The following is a 25,283-nucleotide window of genomic DNA, read 5'->3' as shown; positions in this document are numbered from 1 at the left end:
GCTCAAGAGAAACACCATCTTCTCCTGGTTTTCTTCCTACCTCAGTGGTCTCTCCTCTTCAGCCTCCTTTGCTGGCTCTTCCTCCTCTGCTGACTCTGACCTGAGCCCCCTTCTCTTCTCTAAGTGCCCTCATCCAAGGAGGTATCTACATGCCAGATACAGATACTTCCATATCACTATTTCTAGCCCTGACCTCTCCCTAGAACTCTGGATTTATATATCTAACTGCTTATTTGACAGGCCTACATCTCCACATGGATGGCTAAAGTGCCTATCTGTTGTTTATATTCTCAAGCATAGTTTTTCCCTGACCAGTATTAGAATTCCCTTGCAGAGTTTAGGGAATTTTGCATCATGCAAGTCTTGTGAGAGACTGCTTCTCATTTGAGAAATCTAAAAAGCTAGCTATCTGCTTCCCCAAGCACTCCTGGCAGCTAGCCCAGTGCCCTGGCTCAGTCAATCAGATGCACCCACTGGGGACTCTGAAACAGTTAGCTAATTACATAAAGAAGCAGGGCAGTGAGGAATGAATTCTGCAGGTGCTAGTGGAAGGGATGTTAGGGATACACACTGCTGACTCCAACATCAGGAGCCACTAGCAGTGTCCTCCCCAGACTGGTTCTGCAGGATGATTCTGTGTTCCTGGTCTCCCGATGGAGAGTCCACTTCCCAAGTTTGGTAAACTTAACTTTCCTGGTGACTTTGTGAGTTATCAAATATTGTTTCAATAAGGAATTTCTCTGTTAAATCAGCTATAGTTGGTTTCTATGGCTGGCATGCAACTAACTACTGCTTGTAGAACTCTAGTACAATGTTCAATAGGTATATAACACACCCATCAGAACTTAAACCCTCACAGACCTGCTCTTCTCCCAGTTTTTTCCCATCTCAGTAACCTACCATTTATCCAACTGCTTAGTCCAAAAATCTAGGTCATTATCTTTGATGTCTCTTTCTCTCTTATTCCTTTACATGTCATCTACCGGCAAATTCCATCAACTCTACCTCTAAAACACATCCCCAGTATATCCACTTCTCTCCATCAATTACTACTATTCTAGTCTAAGCCACATTATCTCCTCCTGAACAGCACTGGCCTCCTAACTGCTCTCGCTGCTTCTACTCTTGCCTCTCCTACCGTCTATTCTCTATATAGCAACGTAAAATAGGTAAAAAGTACAAACTAGGCCATGTCACTTTCCTGCCTAAAACCTTCAATAGCTTTAACCCTAGACTTAAAATAAAATCCAAGCTCCTTACTCTGATTTACAAAGGCCTATGTGGTCTGACTCTTGCTTATGTCTCAGATTTCATGTCATAACACTTTCCTGCCATGTGGTAGCCACACTGGACTTTTTTCTGTTTCTTGAAGATACAAAGCTCTGGAGGGTCTCTCCATTGATCTTGGCACGGATGGCTCCTTCCTTCAGATCTCAGCTTAAATTCATTTGCTCAGAGATGTCCTGTCTGATGACCTAATCGAAAGTATCTACTCAGCCATTCTTTATCACTTCACATCAGTTGAATTCTCTGCACAGTACTTACTATCTGATATTTTCTGAGAGCAAGACTCTTGGTTTTTCACTCGGTTTTTCCTTTCAATTTACAAATCCATCATGTGTGTTGTTACTGTTATTAACAACATTCATTTACTCAAAATATTTTTGACAACATTATTAACAACAACAGAAACATGCATTGCAGATGAGTAACTTCTGTTTAGCAGAGGTAAGTTGTCCAAAGTCACACGGGGAATCTGTGCTAGAACTAGAATTTAAACGCAAACCTATTGGCTCCACAGCCTGACCTCTGAAATGCTACCCTCCACCTACTCAAATCTTGATTTTTCACAAAGTCCCAGCTTATGTTATAACCCTCCATAAAGCCTTCCCTGACTACTTCAGCTAAAATCATATAGCACTGATGGTATATATCACATATCTTCTCGACTACCTCTACTGTCATAGCATTAGCATTCACGTTATCTGATTATAAGTGATGGGCAACTTAGGTTGCCCCTTCAGTAAAAGCGCCTCAGAGATTGTTCTACTATACTGATCATTGTGCTACTAGTTTATTATTATTAAAAGACTAGTAATCTCAGAGGCCAAAGCAGTAGTATGAATTGGCTTCTTTTTCTACTATTTCCCCATAGACATGTTCTAATTGTGCCTTTAGTTGGCTGCCAAATGCCTGAGATTTCTATACTCTTCTCGTTGCTGTTAATTCATTCTTTCCAGTTGTGACCATCTCTGTCCTCCTGGACCCTGCAATTACTTCCCAGTTTCTACTCATTCATCTGCCATAGCTACTTCTCAATGGTGATTTTTACTTTAGAGGAGGAATGGGCAAACTACGGCTTGCAGGTCAAATCAAACCTGCCACTTATTTTTATAAATAAAGTTTTATTAGAAAACAGCCATGCTTGTTTCTTTATGTATTACTATGGCTGCTTTTGTACTATCATGGTAGAGTTGAATAGTTGCAACAGAGACCATGTGACCTGCAAAGCCTAAAATAATTACCGTCTAGCCCTTTACAGAAAGCATTTGCCAGACCACAGTTCAGAGGAAGCAAAACTGAAACCCAGAGATGCAAAGTGACTTGTCCAAGATCCCACAGCTGGTAAGTGGCAGAGGCAGAACTACACTCATTCATTTACGTGGATTTTAACTTACAGATTCTGAAAGTCATGGTACCACACAGTTTTTCTTTGCATCTTTGTAGGTTTCCTTGAGACTTTAGTAGTCTTACACAAGCTAACAGATAGATAGCTTAATTTTCAAAAGCAATCATCAGAAAAGCAGAGTATAACTAATCCAAAATACCAAGTGGCACCAATCTTGGGTAATCTGCAGGTGAAATCAGAGTCCTGCAGAACACTGGAAGTTTTCTTGGTGGAGACAAAGCTAATAACATTGGTTTTGTTTTTGAGCCCCCAAACCACTGCCAAATGGAATCTAAGCAAGAGTCCAACTCAGTTACATATAGGAGCCAGGCAGGTAATAGAAGTGAAAAAATCAGTCTAATATTATGACATAGCAGGGAGTGATAAAGGCCTTGGTGCAGAATTAAAAACAATAAAACCAACCAAACATAGCTGCAGGCAAGAGCAGGACTTGGCATCAGGCCACCAGTTTCTATCCCTGGACTATGTCATCAATTCTTATAAATCTTCAAAAGCCAAAATGTAAAATCCTAATCTTTAAATAACAAAAACAAACAAACAAAAAAAACCCCAAACCAACTGATTTGTTCTTTTATTAAAGTTTTAAGAATAAACTAATCAAATAAAAGAAATGACTCAAATAAAATCTTCTTACCCCAGGGAGCCTTACCTTGAACAACATACACCTTAGTCAAAGGGAAGTCAATACTCTTTGCCATGACTTCAATTTCTTGCTTAAGCTTTCCCTCAGGAAGAGGTGTGAATTTGTCAAATAAAGGGGCAATGTAATCAGCATAGATGGTGACAAGCACCTGAAACGCAAATATGAGAACAACCTATGAATATGTCCTTAAAGGGAAACTACTCACTATACAGATTCAATATTAAAACTATGTGATCCCAGCCCTGAGAACAGGGACCTTATCTTATTTGCTCTGGTACTCCCAGCCCGAAATAGTACCAGTACAGCATTCAATATCTGTTTGATGAATTAAATCAAAATGAATAGTCTCTATATGGTAATAACTGAAAAGCCAAATGGTCCATTCAGAACTATCTTGGGGATTTCTGACACTTCATGAGCCCATCGTAACTTGGAATTCTGTCTTTCAAGGTAATCATAATAGACTTGAAGTGTTTGCTAAAAAAAGAACTACTAGAGCTTGACTGTGTGCTATTATTTGGTTTGCCTGCTAATATTACTGACCTGCAGTTCATAACTATACACACTGGTTGAAACAGTACTTCCTTAAGCATTTTAGGAGCATTTCCTCTGCTCTCTCTCCTGTCACTTCAATTTGCCATACAACATATATATTTGTAAGTCCAATTAGCACCCATTTTCCAGTCATGATCCCACCAGCAGGAGGTGAAGCAATGAGCATCATGGTAATTCAGACTAAAAGAAACCTCACCATCAGTGCAGCTGAAGAGCTGATAGGACGTATTTTCTGGGGGCTGTTAACAGGCCATTTTGATTGTGTTGTAGTGTTTGTGCTGTGAAGCAGTTTGGAATATCGGAAAGAGAAGAGGAAAAGAAGATGTGAAGAAGGGACAATGGGGAAGCGGAGAGAGGAAAAAGGAGGGAGAAGGGAGAGAGGGAAGAAGGGAGGGCTGTGGGGGGAAAAGGGAAGAGGCAGGGGGAGGGGGAGGGGCAGGAGGAGGGGGCAAGGGACAGAGAAGAAGGGGTAAAGGGCAAAGGGGAGAGGAGGAAGGGAAAGGCAGGGGAAGGAGGGCAGGAGAAAGCAGACACGTTTATGCTTTCTTTTTCTTATCCCGCTTACATCTATTCTCTCTCCAAAATATCCATGGTTTTTAGACACTGAAGCTCAGTCAAGAGTCATCAAATTGTCAAACTTAGTCATCACTCTGGTGGCAACTCACAAATGCACAGCCCCAAACTGCTTGACAACTGCATCATTAAAGGTAACTAACAACTAGCTTCTAGAATCTGTAAGAGCCAGTATAAGGAGAAGAAAATCTATGGTCAGAGTCAACTCTCCCATTTCTATAGCTAAAAGCAGAAAACAGAAGGGGAATTTATATGAGCACCTATTTATATTTCTTCTGCTTCTTAAGAACCATTTAGATGCTAATCAAGATTAAATGACAGTTATCTCACCAAGGAACATTTTGTAAAAGAAAATCGAAACAAAGATTTCACTTACCAGAGACACAACTAGTGTGAACAGCCAGGCATAAATAAAAAAATAGTCTCCCCCAATTTTAATAATGTAAAGTAGAAGTGAAGACACAGGTAATAAAATGCACTGAGTCACAATAAATTTCTTGATTGCATCTTTCATGAAGAACCCCAAAGTCTGAAAAAATAAAAGGTCATAATGAGAAACTAAGAAACTGCTTTTAAAATAACAAATAAGTGAATAGAAAGGATACATTATTAAAGCAATTTTAAAAATTAAAAGGCAGTGAGACTACATGACAACAGGTAGCCTAAGACAATAAGTCAATGTCTTGCATTTTATAGTTTAAAATAAACTCATTTAAATGTTATTAGCTGAAAAAACACTAGACATTAGTGCTAGAAGAGTTTATGGCAAGACCTTAAACTATGATCTTTACCATATCTTCAGTTCCTTTTCGATTAATTCATGCTCTAAAATAGCAAATTATGTTTTAATTATTCCCAGCAGAGGACAAAAGCACAAAAGAGAACATTTGCATTCTCTATTTTACCTGCTGATTGAAACCATGTTTTTCTTCTATCACAAAAGTATTATAAAGACTCCACGGCAAACCAGTCAATGCACTGAAAAGTGTAGCCAACAGCAGAAACACCAAGGACTGAGTGATCTAAACACAAGAAAAAAAGAGGCAGTTTTTTAATATTAATTCATTCTTCAAATGAAATATTAGGGAACCAATCAACGAGTATTTGCTGAGTACTTACTGTAACTCAAGCAATGTGCTTGATTCTACGGGCCTGAAACATCACTGCTACCCTCAGAGTTTATTTGCAAGACAGGGAGGCACTAAAACACTTCCTTTTATTACACGGGCACCATATGAAAGTTAATTGAAGTCATAGAGACAAAATGGTTAAAAGAACTTAAATTCAGCCACATATGCTGGTGAATTCAAGAAAGGCTTACAACACTGATGAGAAATGGAATGCTACTCTGAAGAAAGAGATAAATTAGTGGGACAGAAGAGGCAAGGAGAAATTCCACACAATTTGCAAAAGCAAGGAGAAAGAAAAGAGCACCTTAAAAGTGAAAGATGACAAGATGATGGGTCTAGTTGGGACCAGGCAGAGACACATAATGGAGCATCAGGAAAGCTGGGCCAGGGCAGGTGGGGCAGAGTGTGCTAAAGTTTTAACAGAGCCAAAACTCAAGAGAGAAAATAACCCTCTAGAACTCCTTTAATTGCCTTAACAACAGGTCCTTAGGAGATCAAAAGCCAAGAACTGCCTCATTTTTCTTCACAAATACCTTTTCCTGTGACAGTGGAGGATGAGGGCTAATTGGTATGAAGGGACTTGGAGGGAGGGGAAGGCAATGAAGCAAATAAAACCCTCGCTCTCCCTCCCACCACACCATCACTCTCCTTCTTACTCCTCAGTGTAAAACTGAATTCTTTTAAGTGTGAGTACACCACCAAAGCATATTTGACTTGGTAGTAAAGATGCAGCCACTATGTTTCTAAACATAGGAAGAGGGAGAAGGGAAGAGGAAAAAAGGAGATTTGTCTGGCTACAACATGCAGGGTGGTTTATGCCAGCATTTGTCCCCAAATGGGAAATGAGAAATTTTTTAAAAGTAGATTCCAGGACCTTCCTCAAAATTACTGAATCGGAATCCCATCTTCAAAAAATACAACCATATTGTATAGATTGTTTGAATACCTGCTTTACTCATTTAACATATCACGAACATCTTTCTATATCAATAAATATAGATCTACTTCATTGCTAATGGCTCCATTACATATATTTCCATTATGTATGTAGCATTCATTCCAATGCTACAATGAACCTGTTTCATTCATTCCCCATAAATTCGTAAAAGTGAAATGTCTGATGTCAAACTTTTTTTTTTTTTTTGCGGTACGCGGGCCTCTCACTGCCATGGCCTCTCCCGTTGCGGAGCACAGGGTCCGGACGCGCAGGCCCAGTGGCCATGGCTCACGGGCCCAGCCGCTCCGCAGCATGTGGGATCGTCCCGGACCGGGGCACGAACCCGTGTTCCCTGCATCGGCAGGTGGACTCCCAACCACCGCACCACCAGGGAAGCCCTGGTGTCAAACTTAAATTTTAAAAGATTTTTGATACAAACTGCCAAGGTGTCCTCTAGAAAAACTATACTAGTTTTCAGTCTGACAGCACCATGAGACTAGTTCCCTATCCCTCAACAATTCTGTCCTATGATTCTTTTAACTGTTTTTTACCCAATATGATATGATAGGCCAAAACAAAGAAAGAAGCACAACTCCTCGATTCTTCATTGTTGTATTAAAACACATTTCTTTGATTGTCAGCATGGATTTATATTTTTCATGTATTGTATGATCATACGAATTTCTGCCTTTGCCCATTTTGGTGTTGAGGTACTCAATTTTTTCTAAAGTGTTCTTTCGGGACTTCCCTGTTGGCATAATGGTTAAGAATCCGCCTGCCCATGCAGGGGACATGGGGTCGAGCCCTGGTCCGGGAGGATCCCACATGCCGTGGAGCAACTAAGCCCCTGCGCCACAACTACTGAGCCTGCGCTCTAAAGCCCGCGAGCCACAACTACTGAAGCCTGCGTGCCTAGAGCCTGTGCTCCACAGCAAAAGAAGCTGCCACAATGAGAAGCCCGTGCACTGTGATGAAGAGTAGCCCCCGCTCACCGCAACTAGAGAAAGCCCGTGCGCAGCAACGAAGACCCAACACAGCCTAACTAATTAATTAATTAATTAAAAACTCTAGATATTAAAATTTATAGTTTCTTCAGACTCACAGACTTAGAGAACGAACTTATGGTTACTAGGGGGAATGAAGTGGGAAAGGGATAGTCAGGGAGTTTGGGATTGACATGTACACACTGCTATATTTAAAATGGATAACCGGGACCTACTGTACAGCACAGGGAACTCTGCTCAGTGTTATGTGGCAGGCTGGATGGGAGCAGAATTTAGAGGAGAATGGATGCATGCATATGTATGGCTGAGTCCCTTTTCTGTGCACCTGAAACTATCCCAACATTGTTAATCGGCTATATTCCAATATCAAATAAAAAGTTTAAAAAAAGTATAGTTTTTTTTTGTTTAAGTATTGTCAGTGTATCTTTGTTTATATTTAAATACTCAATTCATCTAAGTCTTTCTTTTTCTTGGAGGATATAAAATTGGAATTTATTTTTTTCTCAGTTGTCCTAAGAAAATTTATAACCTATATATTCCTCACCAATCTGAAATGCCACCTTTATCAGATACCAAGATTACATATACTTAGTTAGGCCTGTTTCTGGTACCAATACACTATTTAAAATTTATGATACATTTTAATATTTAAAAGTTACCACTCATTATTTTACTTATTCAGAATCTTTCTGGCTCTTTCTCTGTCTTTAGTCTTTCAGATTAACTATAAAATGTTTTATCATGTGCCCTTCACAAGCTGCTCTGGGATTATACCTGGGCTCTATTCTTTTTTTTTTGGCTGCATCGGGTCTTAGTTGTGGCACGCAGGCTCTTCGTTGAGGCATGAGGGCTTCTTTCTAGTTGCGGTGTGCAGGCTTCTCTGTAGTGGTGTGTGGGTTTTCTCTCTCTAGCTGTGGCACAGACTCCAGAGCACATGGGCTCTGTAGTTTATGGCACGCAGGCTCTCTAGTTGAGGTGCGTGGGCTCAGTAGTTGTGGCGCCCGGGCTTAGTTGCCCTGCAGGATGTGGGATCTTAGTTCCCCAACCAGGGATTGAACTTGCATCACCTGCATTGGAAGGTGGATTCTCTACCACTGGACCACCAGGGAAGTCCCTCTACTCTTTTTTTTTAAAGTTCATACATCTCTTCTTTAATAATTCACTGAAGAATTGTGATAAGGCATTGATTATCAAGTTTAGCATTCTGCACAGAATGTACCATTCTCTCCTTTTGAAAGTCTAGATTTTGCTCACCTGTAGTCTTCTGAAACATTCTCCATTCTCCCTAGTTTATCAACGTATGCCATAAATTCAAGTTCCTTCTGCACTAACATATAAATTGTCTACGTATGGAGCCTTGAATTAATTTAAGATAACTTGAGTTCTTCTTAATCTCACTTGTCTTATGCATAAATACCATTTTAAATGAATAATTCTATCAATAAACCATTTTTCTTCTTAAAGAAGATGAACAGGAAGTCTAATTCCCCAATCAGTAGGCTTATTCCCTCCTTAAAACACTAAGATTCCGGGGCTTCCCTGGTGGCGCAGTGCTTGAGAGTCCGCCTGCCGATGCGGGGGACACGGGTTCGTGCCCCGGCTCGGGAGGATCCCACATGCCGCGGAGCGGCTGGATCCGTGAGCCATGGCCGCTGAGCCTGCGCGTCCGGAGCCTGTGCTCCGCAACGGGAGAGACCACAACAGTGAGAGGCCCGCATACCGCAAAAAAAAAAAAAAAAAAAACACTAAGATTCCAAGAGCATTGTAAATTGTTTTGCCTTAAACAGTAAAACAGCCTCTTAAATGGTCCCCCTGCCTAATATCAATCCCTCCCCTTTCGATCTATCCTACATACACACCAGATGAATCTAAAACTCCACTTCTCTACTTTAAAAGCTCATAATGGCTCTATAACAGGGGTCCCCAACCCCGGGGCCACAGACCAGTACTGGTCTGTGGCCTGTTAGGAACCAGGCCACACAGCAGGAGGTGAGCAGTGGGGGAGCGAGCGAAGCTTCATCTGTATTTACAGCCGCTCCCCATTGCTCGCATTACTGCCTGAGTTCTGCCTCCTGGCAGATCAGCGGCGGCATTAGATTCTCATAGGAGCGTGAACCCTACTGTGAACTGTGCATGTGAGGGCTCTAGGCTGTGCACTCCTTATGAGAATCTAATGCCTGATGATCTGAGGTGGAGCTGAGGCAGTGATGCTAGCAGTGGAGAACAACGGCAAATATAGATTATCATTAGCAGAGAGGTCTGACTGCACAGAGACCATAGTAAATCAATTGCTTGCAGACTCATGGCAAAACCCTATCAGTGAGTGGCAAGCGACAATTACGCATCTGGTGGCAGCTTTATTGTGGTAAGTGAGTTGATGTACTTCAATTGTACAGCTGCATCTAGTGGCAGGCTTTAAGTCAGAATCCGACACGTTTTAGTCTGCGCGTGGCCCGCCCATTAATTTATCTACTTCCATCCATGCCTCTTTCCCACACTGCGTACTTGTCTCAGCCACAGTTTTGGTAAGCCCACAGGCTAACCCTAGCCAGGATGAGTAAAAACACAAACGTCACTGGAGAGCTTCTTTGGAAAGGGGGAAAGACCCAGTGATGAGACAGCAGAAGACTCTAAGACTGCCAACAAAAAGAAAGCTACATTTAAAAGAAAACACCAAGAGTCCTACTTAAATTACGGGTTCATTGCAACAGAGGATTCACATTCTCCAAGCCTGCTTTATATAATATGTGGCCACCGGCTATCCAACGAAGCCATGAAACCTTCAAAACTGCTTCACCACATGGAGACCAAGCACCTGCATTGAAAGACAAGCGTTTGGAGTTTTTCAAAGGAAAAAAACCATGAACACGAAGAACAGAAGCAATTATTGAAGGCCACCGCTTCATCAAATGTGTCTGCACCGAGAGCATCACTCTTAGTGGCTAACCACATGGCTAAAGCTAGGAAGTCCTTTACTACTGGTGAAGAGTTGATCCTGCCTGCTGCTGAGGACATTTGTCATGAACTTTTAGGAGAGGCTGCAGTTCAAAAGGTGGCATGTGTTCCTCTTTCAGCTAGCACCATAACTAGACGAATTGATGAAATAGCAGAGGATATTGAGGCACAATTGTTAGAGAGCATTAATGAGTCACCACGGTACGCAATCCAGGTTGACGAGTCTACCGATGTTGACAACAAGGCAACAATGCTTGTTTTTGTGCGATATATTTTTCAGGAAGGTGTGCATGAGGATATGTTATGTGCACTTTTGTTGCCAACCAACACCACAGCTGCGGAACTATTCAAGTCTTTGAATGATTACATATCAGGAAAACTGAATTGGTCATTTTGTGTCGGTATATGCATGGACAGAGTGGCTGCCACGGCTGGACGGCTTTCTGGTTTCACTACTCGGGTCAAAAAGGTCACTTCTGAATGTGAGTCTACGCACTGTGTCATCCATAGAGAACTGCTGGCTAGCTGAAAAATGTCACCTGAACTTAACAACATTTTGCAGGATGTGATTAAAATTATCAACCACATTAAAGGACATGCCCTTAACTCACATCTGTTCGTGCAGCTCTGTGAGGAGATGGATGCAGAGCACACACGTCTTCTCCTTTTTTAAAAAAAAAAAAATATTTTTTTCTTTATTTATTTGGCTGAGTTGGGTCTTAGTTGCGGCGTGCGGGCTTCTCTCTAGTTGTGGCACATGGGATCCACAGCGCAAGGGCTCAGTTGCCCTGCAGCACGTGGGATCTTAGTTCCCTGACCGGGGAGCAAACTCGCGTCCCCTGCATTGGAAGGTGGATTCTTTTTTTTTAAAGATATGATTTATTTAAATTTATTTATTTATGGCTGTGTTGGGTCTTCGTTTCTGTGCAAGGGCTTTCTCTAGTTGTGGTAAGCGGGGGCCACTCTTCATCACAATGCGCGGGCTTCTCACTATAGCGGCCTCTCTTGTTGTGGAGCACAGGCTCCAGACGCACAGGCTCAGTAATTGTGGCTCACGGGTCCAGTTGCTCCGTGGCATGTGGGATCTTCCCAGACCAGGGCTCGAACCCATGTCCCCTGCATTGGCAGGCTGATTCTCAACCACTGCGCCACCAGGGAAGCCCTGGAAGGTGGATTCTTAACCACTAGCCTACCAAGGAAGTCCCATGTCTTCCCTTATACACAGAAGTGAGATGGCTTTCTAAAGGTAGATCACTGGCCAGAGTTTCTGAGGTAACGAGAGCCACTCCAGAAATTTCTTTTAGAAAAACAGTCCCCACTGGCAGCACATTTCACTGACACAGAATGGGTCACAAAACTTGCTTACTTGTGTGACATATTCAACCTGCTCAACGAACTCGATCTGTCACTTCAGGGGAGAACAACTGTGCTCAAGTCGACAGATGAAGTGGCTGCATTCAGAGCCAAACTGGAATCATGGGGTCGACAAGTGAACACTAGGATTTCTGACATGTTTCAAACATTAGCAGAGATTTTGAAAGAGACTGAGCGAGGGCTTTCTTTCTCCCAGCTGGTGCATGATCACTTATCTCAGCTTTCAAAAGAGTTTGAGCATTACTTCCCAACCACAAAAGACCCCCGAACTGGCAAGGAATGGATCTGCAACCCATTTGTGAATAAGCCAGGTGAACTAACTTTGTCTGTGCCAGAAGAGGATCAACTGCTTGAGATCGTAAATGACAGTGGCCTTAAAAGTGTGTTTAAGACAACTTCAAATCTCCATACATTCTGGATGAAAATCAAGGTGGAATATCCTGAGATTGACACAAATGCACTGAAAAGCTTGCTTCCATTTCCAACATCCTGTCTTTGTGAAGCAGGGTTTTCTGCAGTGACAGCAGCCAAAACGAGATCACAGAGTAGATGGACATAAGCAACACACTTCGGGTGTCAGTGTCTCCCGTCACCCCCAGATGGGATCATCTAGTTGCAGGAAAACAAGCTCAGGGCTCCCACTGTTTCTGCATTATGGTGAGTTGTGTAATTATTTCATTATATTTTACAATGTAATAACAATAGAAATAAAGTGAACAGTAAACGTAACGTGCCTCAGTGGTTAAGAATCCGCCTGCCAATGCAGGGGACATGGGTTCGAGCCCTGGTCCAGGAAGATCCCACATGCTGTGGAGCAACTAAGCCTGTGTGCCACAACTACTAAGCCCGTGTGCCACAACTACTGAAGCCCAAGCACCTAGAGCCTGTGCTCCGCAACAAGAGAAGCCACTGCAATGAGAAGACCATGCACTGCAACGAAGAGTAGCCCCCGCTCGCCACAACTAGAGAAAGCTCGCGTGCAGCAACGAAGACCCAACATAGGAAGGAAGGGAGCTGGGGGAGGCAGGCGGAGGAAGAAAGGAAGGAAGGAAGGCAGAGAGGGAGGAAGGAAGATTGAACCAATCTAAATGTTCATCACCAGGACACTAGTTATATTAAAAATCTGTATGGATATTCACACACACTTTTACTTACTTATGTTGCTTCATAAGTGACTTTTCCATTCAACAAGTTCCATTCAATAAGTTGTATGAAATAACAGCACAATAACATTTTTTCCCTGACTGGCAAAAGTTAAAAATCATGTATATAATAAGTACTGGTGAGGATCCAGGGAAAGGGCATTTTAGTGCTTCATACATTATGAAACAACAAAAACCAAAAAAGCTTGTTTCAGGTGGGAATGTGGTCAGCTGTTTCCTCTGTACCATGTACATTAGATTTGAATTTCTTTTTCTTTTTTCTGGCCGCGCCCCACGGCATGCAGGATCTTAGTACATCAGCTAGGGATTGAACCCATGCCCCCTGAGTGGAAGCGTGGAGTCTTAACCACTGGACTGCCAGGGAAGTTCCTAGATTTGAATTTAAATTCCAGTGTTATCATCTTCTATTTCTTTGCTACACTTTCATCTTTGTTGGCCAATTCCCTCTTTCAGTGATCCATCTTTGTAAAACGTCATGTGGATGTATAGCCGGGAGACCAGGAGGCAAGACGACTGCACGCTCCGAATCACTGAATAGCAGACGTGAAGCAGAATTTGAAGAGTGACACGACTGGTCACTGCATGAGCATCTGTTATTTGCACAGTGATCTGTGAACTGAAGAGCTAGCAGGGAACTTGTACTTTATGCAGTTATGCCTGTAACATACTGTGGTAACTGAAATTTGAACCTGCTGAGAGACTGGTGTTACTAACTAAACCATGGTAAGTGAAATGTGTGTATATCAGAACTGTGCAGAGTGAGGACTGCCAGTACCATGCAGCCATTAAAGAAAACAAAGATCTATATAAACAGACAGGAAGAGATCTCTAAAGCATTGTTAAATACAAAAATAATGTCTCAGAACATTATATAAAATATGTCCCATTAACATAAGGAATATTTTTATATGTATGTATATAAATTGGGTTTATTCGTTCAACAAATACTTATGGAGTACCTACACCATGACTGGCATTGTTCTAGGCACAAGTCACAGCAGTGAAGAAAATATATAAGGTCTCTGTCCCCTTGGAGCTTAAAAGTCTTGTCAGGGTGACAGATAAAAAGTAAACGAATAAACAGTAAGATAAATGCAAATAGTGGTAAGTGCCTCTATAAAGAAAATAAAATAAGGTGATATGCTTCACTAAAGAGTGACAGAGGGGGAATCCCCCGGCAGTCCAGTGGTTAGGACTGTGCGCTATCACTGCCAAGGGCCTGGGTTCAATCCCTGGTTGAGGAACTAAGATCCCACAAGCCACGTGGCTCGGCTGGGGGAGAAAAAAAAAAAGAAGAGTGACAGAGGGATGCTATTCTAGATGAGCGTGGTCAGAGAAGGCCTCTCTGAGAAAGTGACATTGAAGATGGGAACTAAAATAGGAGCCAGTCATGTTTATACAAAACCACCTTAAATTTTTTATGAAACAATACAGAGAACATGCAGTTAAACTCTAACAGCGCATATAGCAGGTCAGGACAGAGTCTATGAAGATACAGAGATATCACAGGAAGAAGAGGTCTTAAAGATGTTTGGCTCCTTTAGAAAACGGTACACAGAAAAGGGATACAGGATGAGCTGAATTAAAGCCCAAGGTACCTACATGTATAGATAAGACCCATCATTTCAAATAAACAATCAGGAAGGAGAGAACAGACTTGGCAATTTCCAAGAAAAAGTCAAAAGCAGTGTCCCAGCATCCGTTACAGGCAGAAAGTCTCAGGTCGAAGGCTTTGATTCCAATAACTGGAATTCCTGGAAGAGTGGGCAGTCAACTCAAGCAGCTCAGTGGAGATTCTAAGAGGTATACTCTCTGTCTCTGTTGAAAGTATCTGCTAAGCATGTGTGGCACAGGGTATCTGCTTAGCGTGAGTTCAACATAATTCATACTTCCCCTTTCATAGAGTTGTTCCCAAGAAGCAGCTGCCTACCAGAGACTACATCACTCAGCTCTCTTGCATCTGAGACTAAATGACTGGCTCACCAATGAAATGTGAATGCAAAGGACAGGTATCACTTCGGAGCCAAGAGAGTTAAGAAGAGGATGTTCTTTCTCCACCCTCTCATTCCATCTGCCTGTTGGATGCAGAGAACTTAGGGGCACTTAGGGAATGGCAGAGCCATATAAGAAGAGACTGGGTCTCTGACTTACCACATAAAAGATGTCACCTGCTGACACCCAAAATACTCACACTGGGTTATTATGTGATTAAGAAATAAACTACTGTAATAAGCCATTGAAATGCTGGGGTTTGCTACAGTAACTTGCATTATGCTAACACAGGTCAACAAGGACTGCAGAGACAGAGAAGCCTAATAACGGTAGGAGCCAAAAAATTAACTTTAGTAGAAAGCTGGCCAAGGAAAAAGAAAGACTGACAAATATATGCTAATGAATGACATACCTCATATTCTGGTCCAAAGCCAGCATAGCCACAGAACCGCCCAGAGAGTCTCCAGAGATAAGGGATTCCTCCAAAGAGAAGAATAAGCTATAAAACAAAGCACATGTTGGTCACATTGAAGCAGTACTAGAAACTATCATATGAAAGTACATTAAAAAAAAAGACAGATCTTATTTAGGATAAAATATGCATTTAGACAGATACAAACCAATTGAGATACTAAGTTTACACTGTTAAAAGGTTTTTGCCTGTACACTTTATATGGATGAACTGTATGATTTGTTAATTTACCTCAATAAAGCTGTTCAGAGAAAAAAAAAAACTTTTGTCAAAAGACCTTAATAATCAGGAACTAAGCTTAGAAAGGCTAAGCAACGTGTCAAAAATCCCACAGCTAACAAGTGAAAGAAATGGAATTTGAGCCAGGCTTTACGGCTCCATAGCTGGCTTTTCCTTGAAAGGAAATAGCCTCTTGGTTAGGACAAAGTATTAGTATCGGTATAAGTACAGAGCCATGCCCACCTACCATGTTGGGGGACAGAATGAGCTATCAGAGCCTTCTCTGGGTCAGGAAAAAGTGAATCCTGAGGTAGGAGTCAGGGTACAATAGGAGTAAGACACTTTCTCAGCACCACCCTTTGTCTTGGGCAGATAAAGCGAACACAGATATTCACCAAACCAATAAGACATATGAACGAGGGAGCAGCTCTTAAAATGTGAAAAGAATACATGCTTACAAAACACGGCTTCTCACAACAGATACCAAGTTCGTGGAATCATTTTGCCCAGAGGAGTCAACGCACTGTTTCTTCACTTGTGGAGCCCCGGAGTGTGATCACACTCCTTGGTTAGAAGTACAATATTCCCATCCGTTCAGGCATGGTTCCTTGTGGCTTTGAGGGGTTTGGGCACTATCATATATTTCTTAGGTGTCCTTCCAATCTACTTTCCATTTTTATATATGTATCCATAAATAATAAAGTGGTTTACATATGCTTTTTAAGAATATATACAAACACACACACACACACACACACACACACACACACACACACACACATACGGACTTCCCTGGTGGCGCAGTGGTTAAGAATCAGTCTGCCAATGCAGGGGACACGGGTTTGAGCCCTGGTCCGGGAAGATCCCACATGTCGCGGAGCAACTAAGCCCATGCGCCACAACTACTGAGCCTGCGCTCTCAGCCCACGAGCCACAACTACTGAGCCTGCATGCCACAACTACTGAAGCCCGAGCACCTAGAGCCCGTGCTCCGTAACAAGAGAAGCCACTGCAATGAGAAGCCTGTGCACCACAATAAAGAGTAGCCCCTGCTCGCCGCAACTAGAGAAAGCCCACGCGCAGCAACGAAGATCCAATGCAGCCAAAAATAAATAAATAAATAAATTTATTTAAAAAAATTTTTTTTAAAAAAGAATATATATATATACACATATAAATGACATCATATTGTATTTATCATTCTACAACTTACTTTTTACACTCTACACCTTTTTAGACCAATATATGGTGAGTTTTAACTCTATTTGGCATTATCAGCTTTTTCTTTAAAGTGTTTACATCAATTTACACTCCCATTAGCCATACTTGAGCATTCTTATTTCCCCACAATCACACTCATACTTGATGCTATTCATCTCTTAGACTTTTACCAGTATGCAGGGGATTGATACAATACCATGGGTCGCAAATATGGTCTCTGGACAGCAGCATCAGCGTCGCTGGGAACATGCTAGAAATGAAAAGTCTCAGCCTCCACTCCAGAACTACTGAATCAGAAACTGGAAGTGGGGCCTAAGAGTCAGTCTCCAGTTAAATGTGATGTACACCAAAGTTTGAAAATCACTGTTTTAATAGACTGCCTTTTTAAAGGCCCCTTAACTCTACATCCAGCTATTTCCACTTTACTTTAACTAACTCAATCTTGGATATAAACTGTTTTCCCAGAAGACATGCTTTGGCACCACTGTATGTGGTATATGCTTCACTTGTTGAACTAATTGACTTGGGATGGCATTTCCTTCATCCTATTCTCAATACTAATAAATAATGCAGAATTAAGGATTTATAATGCTTTGGGGGAAAGGCTCGAACACCTACTATTGAAAGTCCAGCTTTTTTTTTTTTTTTGGCTGCGTTGGGTCTTCTTTGCTGCGTGTGGGCTTTCTCTAGTTGCAGCGAGTGGGGGCTACTCTTCGTTGTGGTGTGCGGGCTTCTCGTTGCGGTGGCTTCTCTTGTTGCAGAGCACGGGCTCTAGGCACTCAGGCTTCAGTAGTTGTGGCTCGCGGGCTCTAGAGTGCAGGCTCAGTAGTTGTGGCGCACGGGCTTAGCTGCTCCGCGGCATGTGGGATCTTCCCGGACCAGGGCTTGAACCCATGTCCCCTGCATTGGCAGGTGGATTCTTAACCACTGCGCCACCAGGGAAGTTCCAAAAGTCCAGCTTTTAAGTAAGTATCAAGGGTACCTTTAATATGAACTTTGAATGCATTTATGAATGCATTTGGAAACTGCTATTGCAAACTTGCTTAGCATGCTTTGGGGAATAAAAAACAAAACACGGTGAACAGTAAAGTTTCTCTGTATTGATAGGATGTCCTGTAAAAAGAACTAATGATGCCTGCGAAAACAAGTCCTGTGCTTCCACATATATTATTTCACTGAAGTCTTGAGAAGCAGGCAGGGCAGGGAGCATAGTCATCTCGATTTTACAGATAAGGCAACTGAAACTCAGAAATGTTAAAGTAACTTGCCCAGAGAAACCCAGTGACTAAGTAATTGCTATGTGTTGAGTACTATACTAATTGCTTCATTACATTATCTTACTCAGTCCCTGCCACAAAACATATGAAATGTGGTTTAATATCTATCTTCTTCTCATCTTAAAGAGGAGAAAAAATGAGACTCAAAGAGGCTAAACCGCTGACTCAGAAACAAGCAGAAATTGGAGAAGCTGTAATTTGAACTTTTCTACTCTGCCCTACTCTACTCCCCGGTCATTCCATTTCTTGAGAGGGCTCTTCATTGACACCTATGAGATATCAGGAAAGTTTGTCTCAGAAAGGGGGGACATTTTACCTCTGGGTGCTCTGTCACATTTGTGTGAACAGTGGCATCTGTAATTTGTCACAAGGGCCTCTTATGTTCCCTCAGGTAGAAAGTACCATGGCAAAAAAAAAGTCTAAATTAATCTTTGCACTTGTTCTTTGTGACCAAAGCTTACAAACCAATTAATTTTAATCAACACAAAATAGGAATTAATGAAATTGTTTTCAAACAGAACAGGATTTCAAAGTAACACAAAATACTTCCTATCTAATGGAAAATGTAGTTTACTAATTCCCCAAGGATAAATTTAGCACCTTCATGTTGCAGTCCCTAGAGTTTCAAAAATGGTTTCTTCTGTGTAATTTTAAAGACTCAGAAGAGCAGAGTTTGAAATTCAGTTCTCCCATTTAGCAGTGAGTGTCACCTGGCCATTATATGGGCAAGCCATTTAATTTCTCTGAGTCTTTGCTTTAACCACACTAGTCTTAGTATTCAATATTTGTCAATGCAAATTTTGTGACTAACTAGACAATTCTGTAATCATTTAACAAAGCTACAAACAGCCAGTTTCTTCTCTTTAAGTGAGGAAGCAATTATGGTAGCCAATCTCAATTATTTTTACATGTCTGTATCTTTGCCATAAGCTTCTTTGCCTTAAATACTTTGCTGCAAACATTTTCGCTGCATAACCAAACGGCTGTAAGGAAATTTTGCTGTGAAAGATAAAATAACTGGTTGACAGTTTTGGGGTTGACAGTTTGGTTTCAACTGGTTAGTATATCCTCCAGTTAGCGATGTTATTGATGGCTTTATTGAGCTGACAGATGATTTGCCCCAAGAGTTGGTTTCTTACTTTGAAACACACTACTTTGGAGGAGAAAGAGGTCTCCAAGGTGGAAAGTTGAACCCACATTTCCCATAGAGCTTCGGAACATCTATCAGTGGATATTTGACTACATACCAAGAACGAACTATGGTATAGAGGCTTTCACAATGCAATACAGTGCTCAGTTACAAATATGCCTCCTAGTATTTGAAAACTGATACTTCTCTTAACAAAGGAAGAAGTTTTAGCAAAAAAGAAAAAGTGCAATGCTGAACGATGAGACAAATCAACAAGAAAAAAACTGTATAAAATACTATGAACAACAACAAAAAAAATACTATGAACAGAAGACTTGGAAGACAAGTGCTTAGGTACAATTCACAGAATAAAATCACTTATTTGTGCAGTATTGTCATGAATCCACACACATTTTAAATGTATTCAAATGTTTTGTATTTTGCAATAAAGTCTTTTTAATTTTGTTATTCATTTTACATGTTTATGTCCTTTTTAATGTCCCTCTGTTATTTTTCATTATTTTATCTTTTACTGCAAAGTTGCCTTACAGTCAATTGGTTATGTGGTGAAAATGCTTACAGCAAAGCTGTCTACAGCAAACATGCTTACGGTGAAAGTACCTACAACCTTATTATCAATTTAGGAATCTTTCTCTTAGTGGTACTGAGGGACCTAAAAGAGTTCTGGAGGAATTATGACAGAGCATTTTTTCAAAAAGAATATAAAGTCAAGCCATGCAAAGACATGGGAGACTCTTAAGTGCATATTACTAAGTGAAAGAAGCCAATTTGAAAAGGCTATAAACTATATGATTCCAACTATATAACATTTTGGAAAAGGCAAAACTATGGGAATGACAAAAAGATGAGTTGACGCCGAGGATTAGCAGGGAGGCAGGGATGAATAGGCAGAACACAGAGGAGTTTTAGGGCAGTGAAGCTATTCTGTATGGCACTGTAATGGTGAATACAAGTCATTATATTTTTGTCCAAACCTATAGAATGGAAAACGCCAAAGGCGATGGTAATGTAAACTATGGATTTTGAGTTATAATGATGTGTCAGTGTAGGTTCATCTATTCTAACAAATGCACCACTGTGACTCGGGACATTGACAGTGGGAGAGTTCTGCGCATATGTGGGGGCATGGGGTATATGGGAACGCTCTGTACTTTCTGCTCAAATTTGCTGTCAACCTAAAACTGCTCTAAAAAATAGTTTATTTTTTAAAAAGAATATATACCCATTTTTCATTAATATAAACTTCTGGATTCTATTCATGTTTATATCACTTTATATTGCACTATTTTGTAGCCCTTAAAAATTTCAACAAGGGATTTCCCTGGTGGCACAGTGGTTGGGAGTCCACCTGCCAAGGCAGGGGACACGGGTTCGAGCCCTGGTCCAGGAAGATCCCACGTGCCAAGGAGCAACTAAGCCCGTGCACCACAACTACTGAGCCTGCGCTCTAGAGCCCGCGAGCCACAACTACTGAAGCCTGCACGCCTAGAGCCTGTGTTCCGCGGCAAGAGGAGTCACCGCAATGAGAGGCCCGCGCACCGCAACGAAGAGTAGTCCCCGTTCGCCCCAACGAGAGAAAGCCCGCGCAGCAACGAAGACCCAATGCAGCCAAAAATAAATAAAAACACAATAGCCAATGCTTCTGGAGCACTTACTGCAGATCCAGCACTATTCTAAGCATCCTACATATATTAACTAATTTTCAGTCCTCTCGCCAACACTATGAATGAGGAACTATTATTACCATACGATTTTAACAGAAAACCGAGGCACAGAAATGTTGAGTGACTTGACTGAGGTCTCATAGCTGGTATGGTACAGCTGAGACTCAAACTCAAACCACCTGAATTCAGAGTCAGCTCTCAACATCAATGCCATGCACTTTCAGTTGTTCTTAGGGGTAGAAAACCAAGAACTGGTCTGTGGTGGCAGGGGGAATCTTACTCATTTTATGTGTAAAGCACACACACACGCACACACACACACACCAGAAACAGACATACAGTATATCTCTGGTATTAAAATTTCATGGAGGGGCAACTAGGAAAATTGGATAAAAAGGTACCAGGGTCAGGGGCCAGGGGAGATCATGAAAAGAAGACTGAGAAACATGGCTCTGTACTTTACAGCCTCTCTTCTTTTAGCATGGGGGAAGACTGGCCCTGTTTTACTAAGTAAAAATTATCTGTCACTCATTATTTCATTCAATACATATGAATTATGTGCTTATTATATGTCAGGTACTAGGTATAAAATGATGAACAAGACTTTAAAGTACCCTATCTTTAGGGAACTACCAGTCTGTCAGCTAAACAGGCAAATTCAATACAATATGCTAAGTACTCTGATAGGAATAATGATGGGATGCTACTTTATCCAGACTTGAGGGATGGGGAAGTTTCAAACGGTTTCTTAGAAGAGATGATGTCTCAGCTGGATCCTAATGGAACAGTAGGGATTTATCCGGCCCCAGTGAGAGAGTGGAGACAAAGTGGGAGAGGAAGGGCACCCCAGACGGAGATACCAGCATGTGAAAAGACTCAAGGTCATAAGAAACCAAGCTGGGTATGAGATGGACAATAAAGAAGCGGAAAGAATTTGGGGGAAGGAATAAAAAGATGAGGCTCAAGTAAGCAACTGCCAGGTCAAAAGGATCTCATAAAGCACGCCAAGAAATTTGGACTTTACTCTGAAGGAAACAGCGGGCCAGCAAAAGGTTTTACATAGGAGAATAACATCATCAGAATCGTGTTTCAGGATTCCTTGGGCTACAATGTAGAGGACAGGTTACAGAGTTGAGAGGCAGGAAGAGGAGCTGGGATTGCTACAAGAATAACTTACAACAAAAGGTTCGTTTTTGAGACTTCCCTGGTGGTCCAATGTGTAAGACTCTGCGCTCCCAATGCAGGGAGCCCAGGTACAATCCCTGGTCAGGGAACTAGATCCCACATGCCTCAACTAAGAGTTCGCATGCTGCAACTGAAAGATCTCGCGCGTTGCAAGGAAGACCCGGCACGCAGCAATGAAGATCCCACGTGCCCCAACGCAGCCAAATAAATAAATATTTTTTAAAAAGTTATTTTTCATACCTGGCCTCAGGGTGACAGTTATCATACTCTACAGCTTTCAACTGCCTAAATAGTTATGTTTCTGCCTGTTTTGCTCCACACTCATTACCATCAATAACAAAGGTTAAGAAAGCATTCCGGGATTTGTAGGTGTGTACCCTCTTTTGTGTCACAAAAATGAAAATAAACATTCCAAAGTATTAAATAAGTTGACAGACTGTCTCCCCAAGAAGTAAATTACTCACAGTGCCTTCAACCTCTGAATAGAGTCCTGACCAGAAGCTGAAAGTACTTTTATCCAGCTGATACAGTCGAGATTTCTCAAATGTTTCTGAATCCATGATCTGTCCTAACTCCAGTGGTACATGAGTTGTTGTTTTATATATCCGTCTCTGAAATATTTTGAAGAAAACACCTTAAGGAAACAGTCAAGCTAACTCATTATTTATTACAAGTCATTTACGATCAAACTTTGGTTTGTAACATTAACTTGTCACTTAAGCCTGTTGAATTTGCTTTATACATACACAAATACTGCGTTTGATGAAGTACACTGACCACTAGAACAACTTGTGCAGGAAAGTAAAAGCATGAGAGAACCTGCAACTAGTTGACTAGGTGAAATTAAAATCAAAGCTGTCACACACTTTGGTTTGCAGAGGTAAACCAAAATTGTAACATTACAAAGAGTACTACTCATTCCAGGTATAGCATACATCCTATAATATAGAAACTAAATTCATGGACAGAAGAAAGTAAATATGCTAATCGTGAGTTTTAACAGATAATGTGGCTAGTCATTAAATTTGACTCTAGAAGACAAATTAAGGGAAATTTGAGGAACGACAGAAACAGATCAGGTCTTCAAGAAAGACAAACTTTCTCGTTATACAAATTCTAGAAAGTAATTTCAGCCCATGGTACATAATACAGAGAACAGATACCAAACAATATAATGGACAGCATTTTCTACAATGGTTTTACAATAAATCTCTATTCTCTATTTATTATTGGATACCTTACCAAACACTTGATAAAGGGCATTACATGAAAGCATAACTGAAGAAAGAAGACATTATTGAAAAGTAGTTCCTGTAACTAGGCTTATTATTAAAGTAAGACAAGTAGGTAGATGTTCAATACCCCATCTCCAATTTAGACAGTACATACTGTGTGCTTACTTTCTGCAAAGGATCTTCTCTAGGCCTACAGCATTCTGTACTAATGAAGCTGTCTTAAGAGCTAGTCAGAAAACCTAGTGCTATACAGCTTAACACCTCTTTGAATATCCTGGACTAAAAAAAGAAATCTAGATATAACCCAGACAATGACAGATATAGAAAATTTTTTAATTTTCAATTTAAAGATTCATACAGAATGTAATCTGAGAGGAGAAATTTGCAGAGGAAAAAGATTGTAGTGCTCAAGGAATAGGTTCCAGCAGTTAAAAAAAGAAAGGTTTTCCTAACCATTACAGTTGACTTGATTCAGTGCCAACACAGAAGAAAACCAGCAGTGAAAGACTGCCATAAAGTGGTCAATTAAACTTCAAATCTATCTCATTTAAAAGTTCAGATCTCAGAAATTCCCTGGTGGTTCAGTGTTTAGGACTCCGAGCTTCTACTGCCCGCCAGGGTGGGAGAACTAAGATCCCGCAGGCCACATGGTGCGGCCAAAAAAATAAATAAATAAATAAAGTTCATATCTCTAATCCATCAAACTGTTAATTGTGATTATCTCCAGGGAACTGTTATTAAGTAACTTTCACTTTCTACTTTACGGTTTAATTGTTTGAATAAAAACAATACAGAAGCCTTTAAGAAAATGTTCTTTGGGCAAAAACAACAATATACACTTTTTTTTTCTTTCTTTTTTATTTTTTAAAGGGAAAAGAGTTCAGGTCTTTGGAAGGACTGAGAAATCTTCATTTTCAGAAAATGGCTTCCCAGTGCTGTGGCTGAGCATGACACAAATATCATGGGGAAGTTGTGATTATAAAATTTTAGTATCTTCTTTCTGAAGGTTTATGAGTTGCTGCCAAAAATAAAGGAAGTAAGTCTGGGCCCGAGAATCCTTAGGAAGCTGTGGGGCAGGTACAAGAGCTCAGGCCTGAAAAGGCGGCAGCCCTGCCTTCCCTTTCACCAGACCCTAAGCGGCCTGGGGCCCATGATCACGTTGCGGGAAACGTCCTGAAGCACCAGATCCCCTCAAGGCCTACCCCATCATCGGGCCAAGTTAGGAGGCTCAGTAGGGACCCATAAGGTCGAGGCCGGTGCTGGGGCCGCAGCAATCATCCAGGGACTTGGAGTCGAGACCGAGGCTGGCCTAGAGCTGGCCGGGTGTCGGGGTCAGGTGGGCCCTGTCTAGGCTCACCTGCCGCCGTGCTAGGAAGGTCTCCCAGAGATACACTGTCCAGGAGAAGAGCAACACGGCCCCGAAGATACGCTTCTCGGCCGACATCTCCCACATCGCGTCCAGCGACGCCCACATCCCCATGACCACCCCGTTCCGCCGGCTCCTTCAGCGAGCACTGGTGCCACACCGACACCCGTCCCCTCAGAGCATCCCCGCAGTGTCACAGCGATATCCGTCCCTCCCGAGAGCTCCTATACCGACACCCGTCCCATCCCACGCCCTCTGCTCAGCCCGCAGTGTTACACAGACACTCTTCCCCCGGCTGACGCTCCCTAGGGCCGCCTAGTGTCTGCAGGAACAGGATCAGCTCCGCCTTCCTCACTTCCGGCCCACAGTCCGAGTTCCGACCTCCGCCAGCCGTTGATCCCCTGAGTTGTGTTGCACCGACATTCTTTCCCCTCCCCTCCACGGCGTGTTCCTGCTGAGGGTCCGGCTTCCCTCCTGGG

The 25,283-nt window shown here is 41.7% G+C and overlaps 1 protein-coding gene across 2 annotated transcripts in view; it reads right to left on the bottom strand.

The window, feature by feature from the left end:
• ZMPSTE24 (zinc metallopeptidase STE24) overlaps window positions 1-24,918 on the bottom strand; it is a 45,391-nt gene extending 20,473 nt beyond the window's left edge. For both annotated transcript variants that reach the window (XM_065888311.1, XM_065888301.1), the window contains exons 1-6: window positions 24,796-24,918; window positions 22,668-22,814; window positions 15,428-15,514; window positions 5,366-5,482; window positions 4,837-4,989; window positions 3,339-3,480 (exon numbers count right to left, since the gene is read on the bottom strand). In XM_065888311.1, the coding sequence (XP_065744383.1) occupies window positions 3,339-3,480; window positions 4,837-4,989; window positions 5,366-5,482; window positions 15,428-15,514; window positions 22,668-22,814; window positions 24,796-24,918 (769 nt within the window). The remainder of the gene's footprint in view (window positions 1-3,338; window positions 3,481-4,836; window positions 4,990-5,365; window positions 5,483-15,427; window positions 15,515-22,667; window positions 22,815-24,795) is intronic.
• Window positions 24,919-25,283: the final 365 nt, after the last annotated feature.

This window comes from Phocoena phocoena, chromosome 1 (assembly GCF_963924675.1).
Source record: "Phocoena phocoena chromosome 1, mPhoPho1.1, whole genome shotgun sequence".
In the NCBI taxonomy this organism is placed as follows: domain Eukaryota; kingdom Metazoa; phylum Chordata; class Mammalia; order Artiodactyla; family Phocoenidae; genus Phocoena; species Phocoena phocoena.
This window is presented reverse-complemented; position numbering and strand designations above follow the sequence as displayed.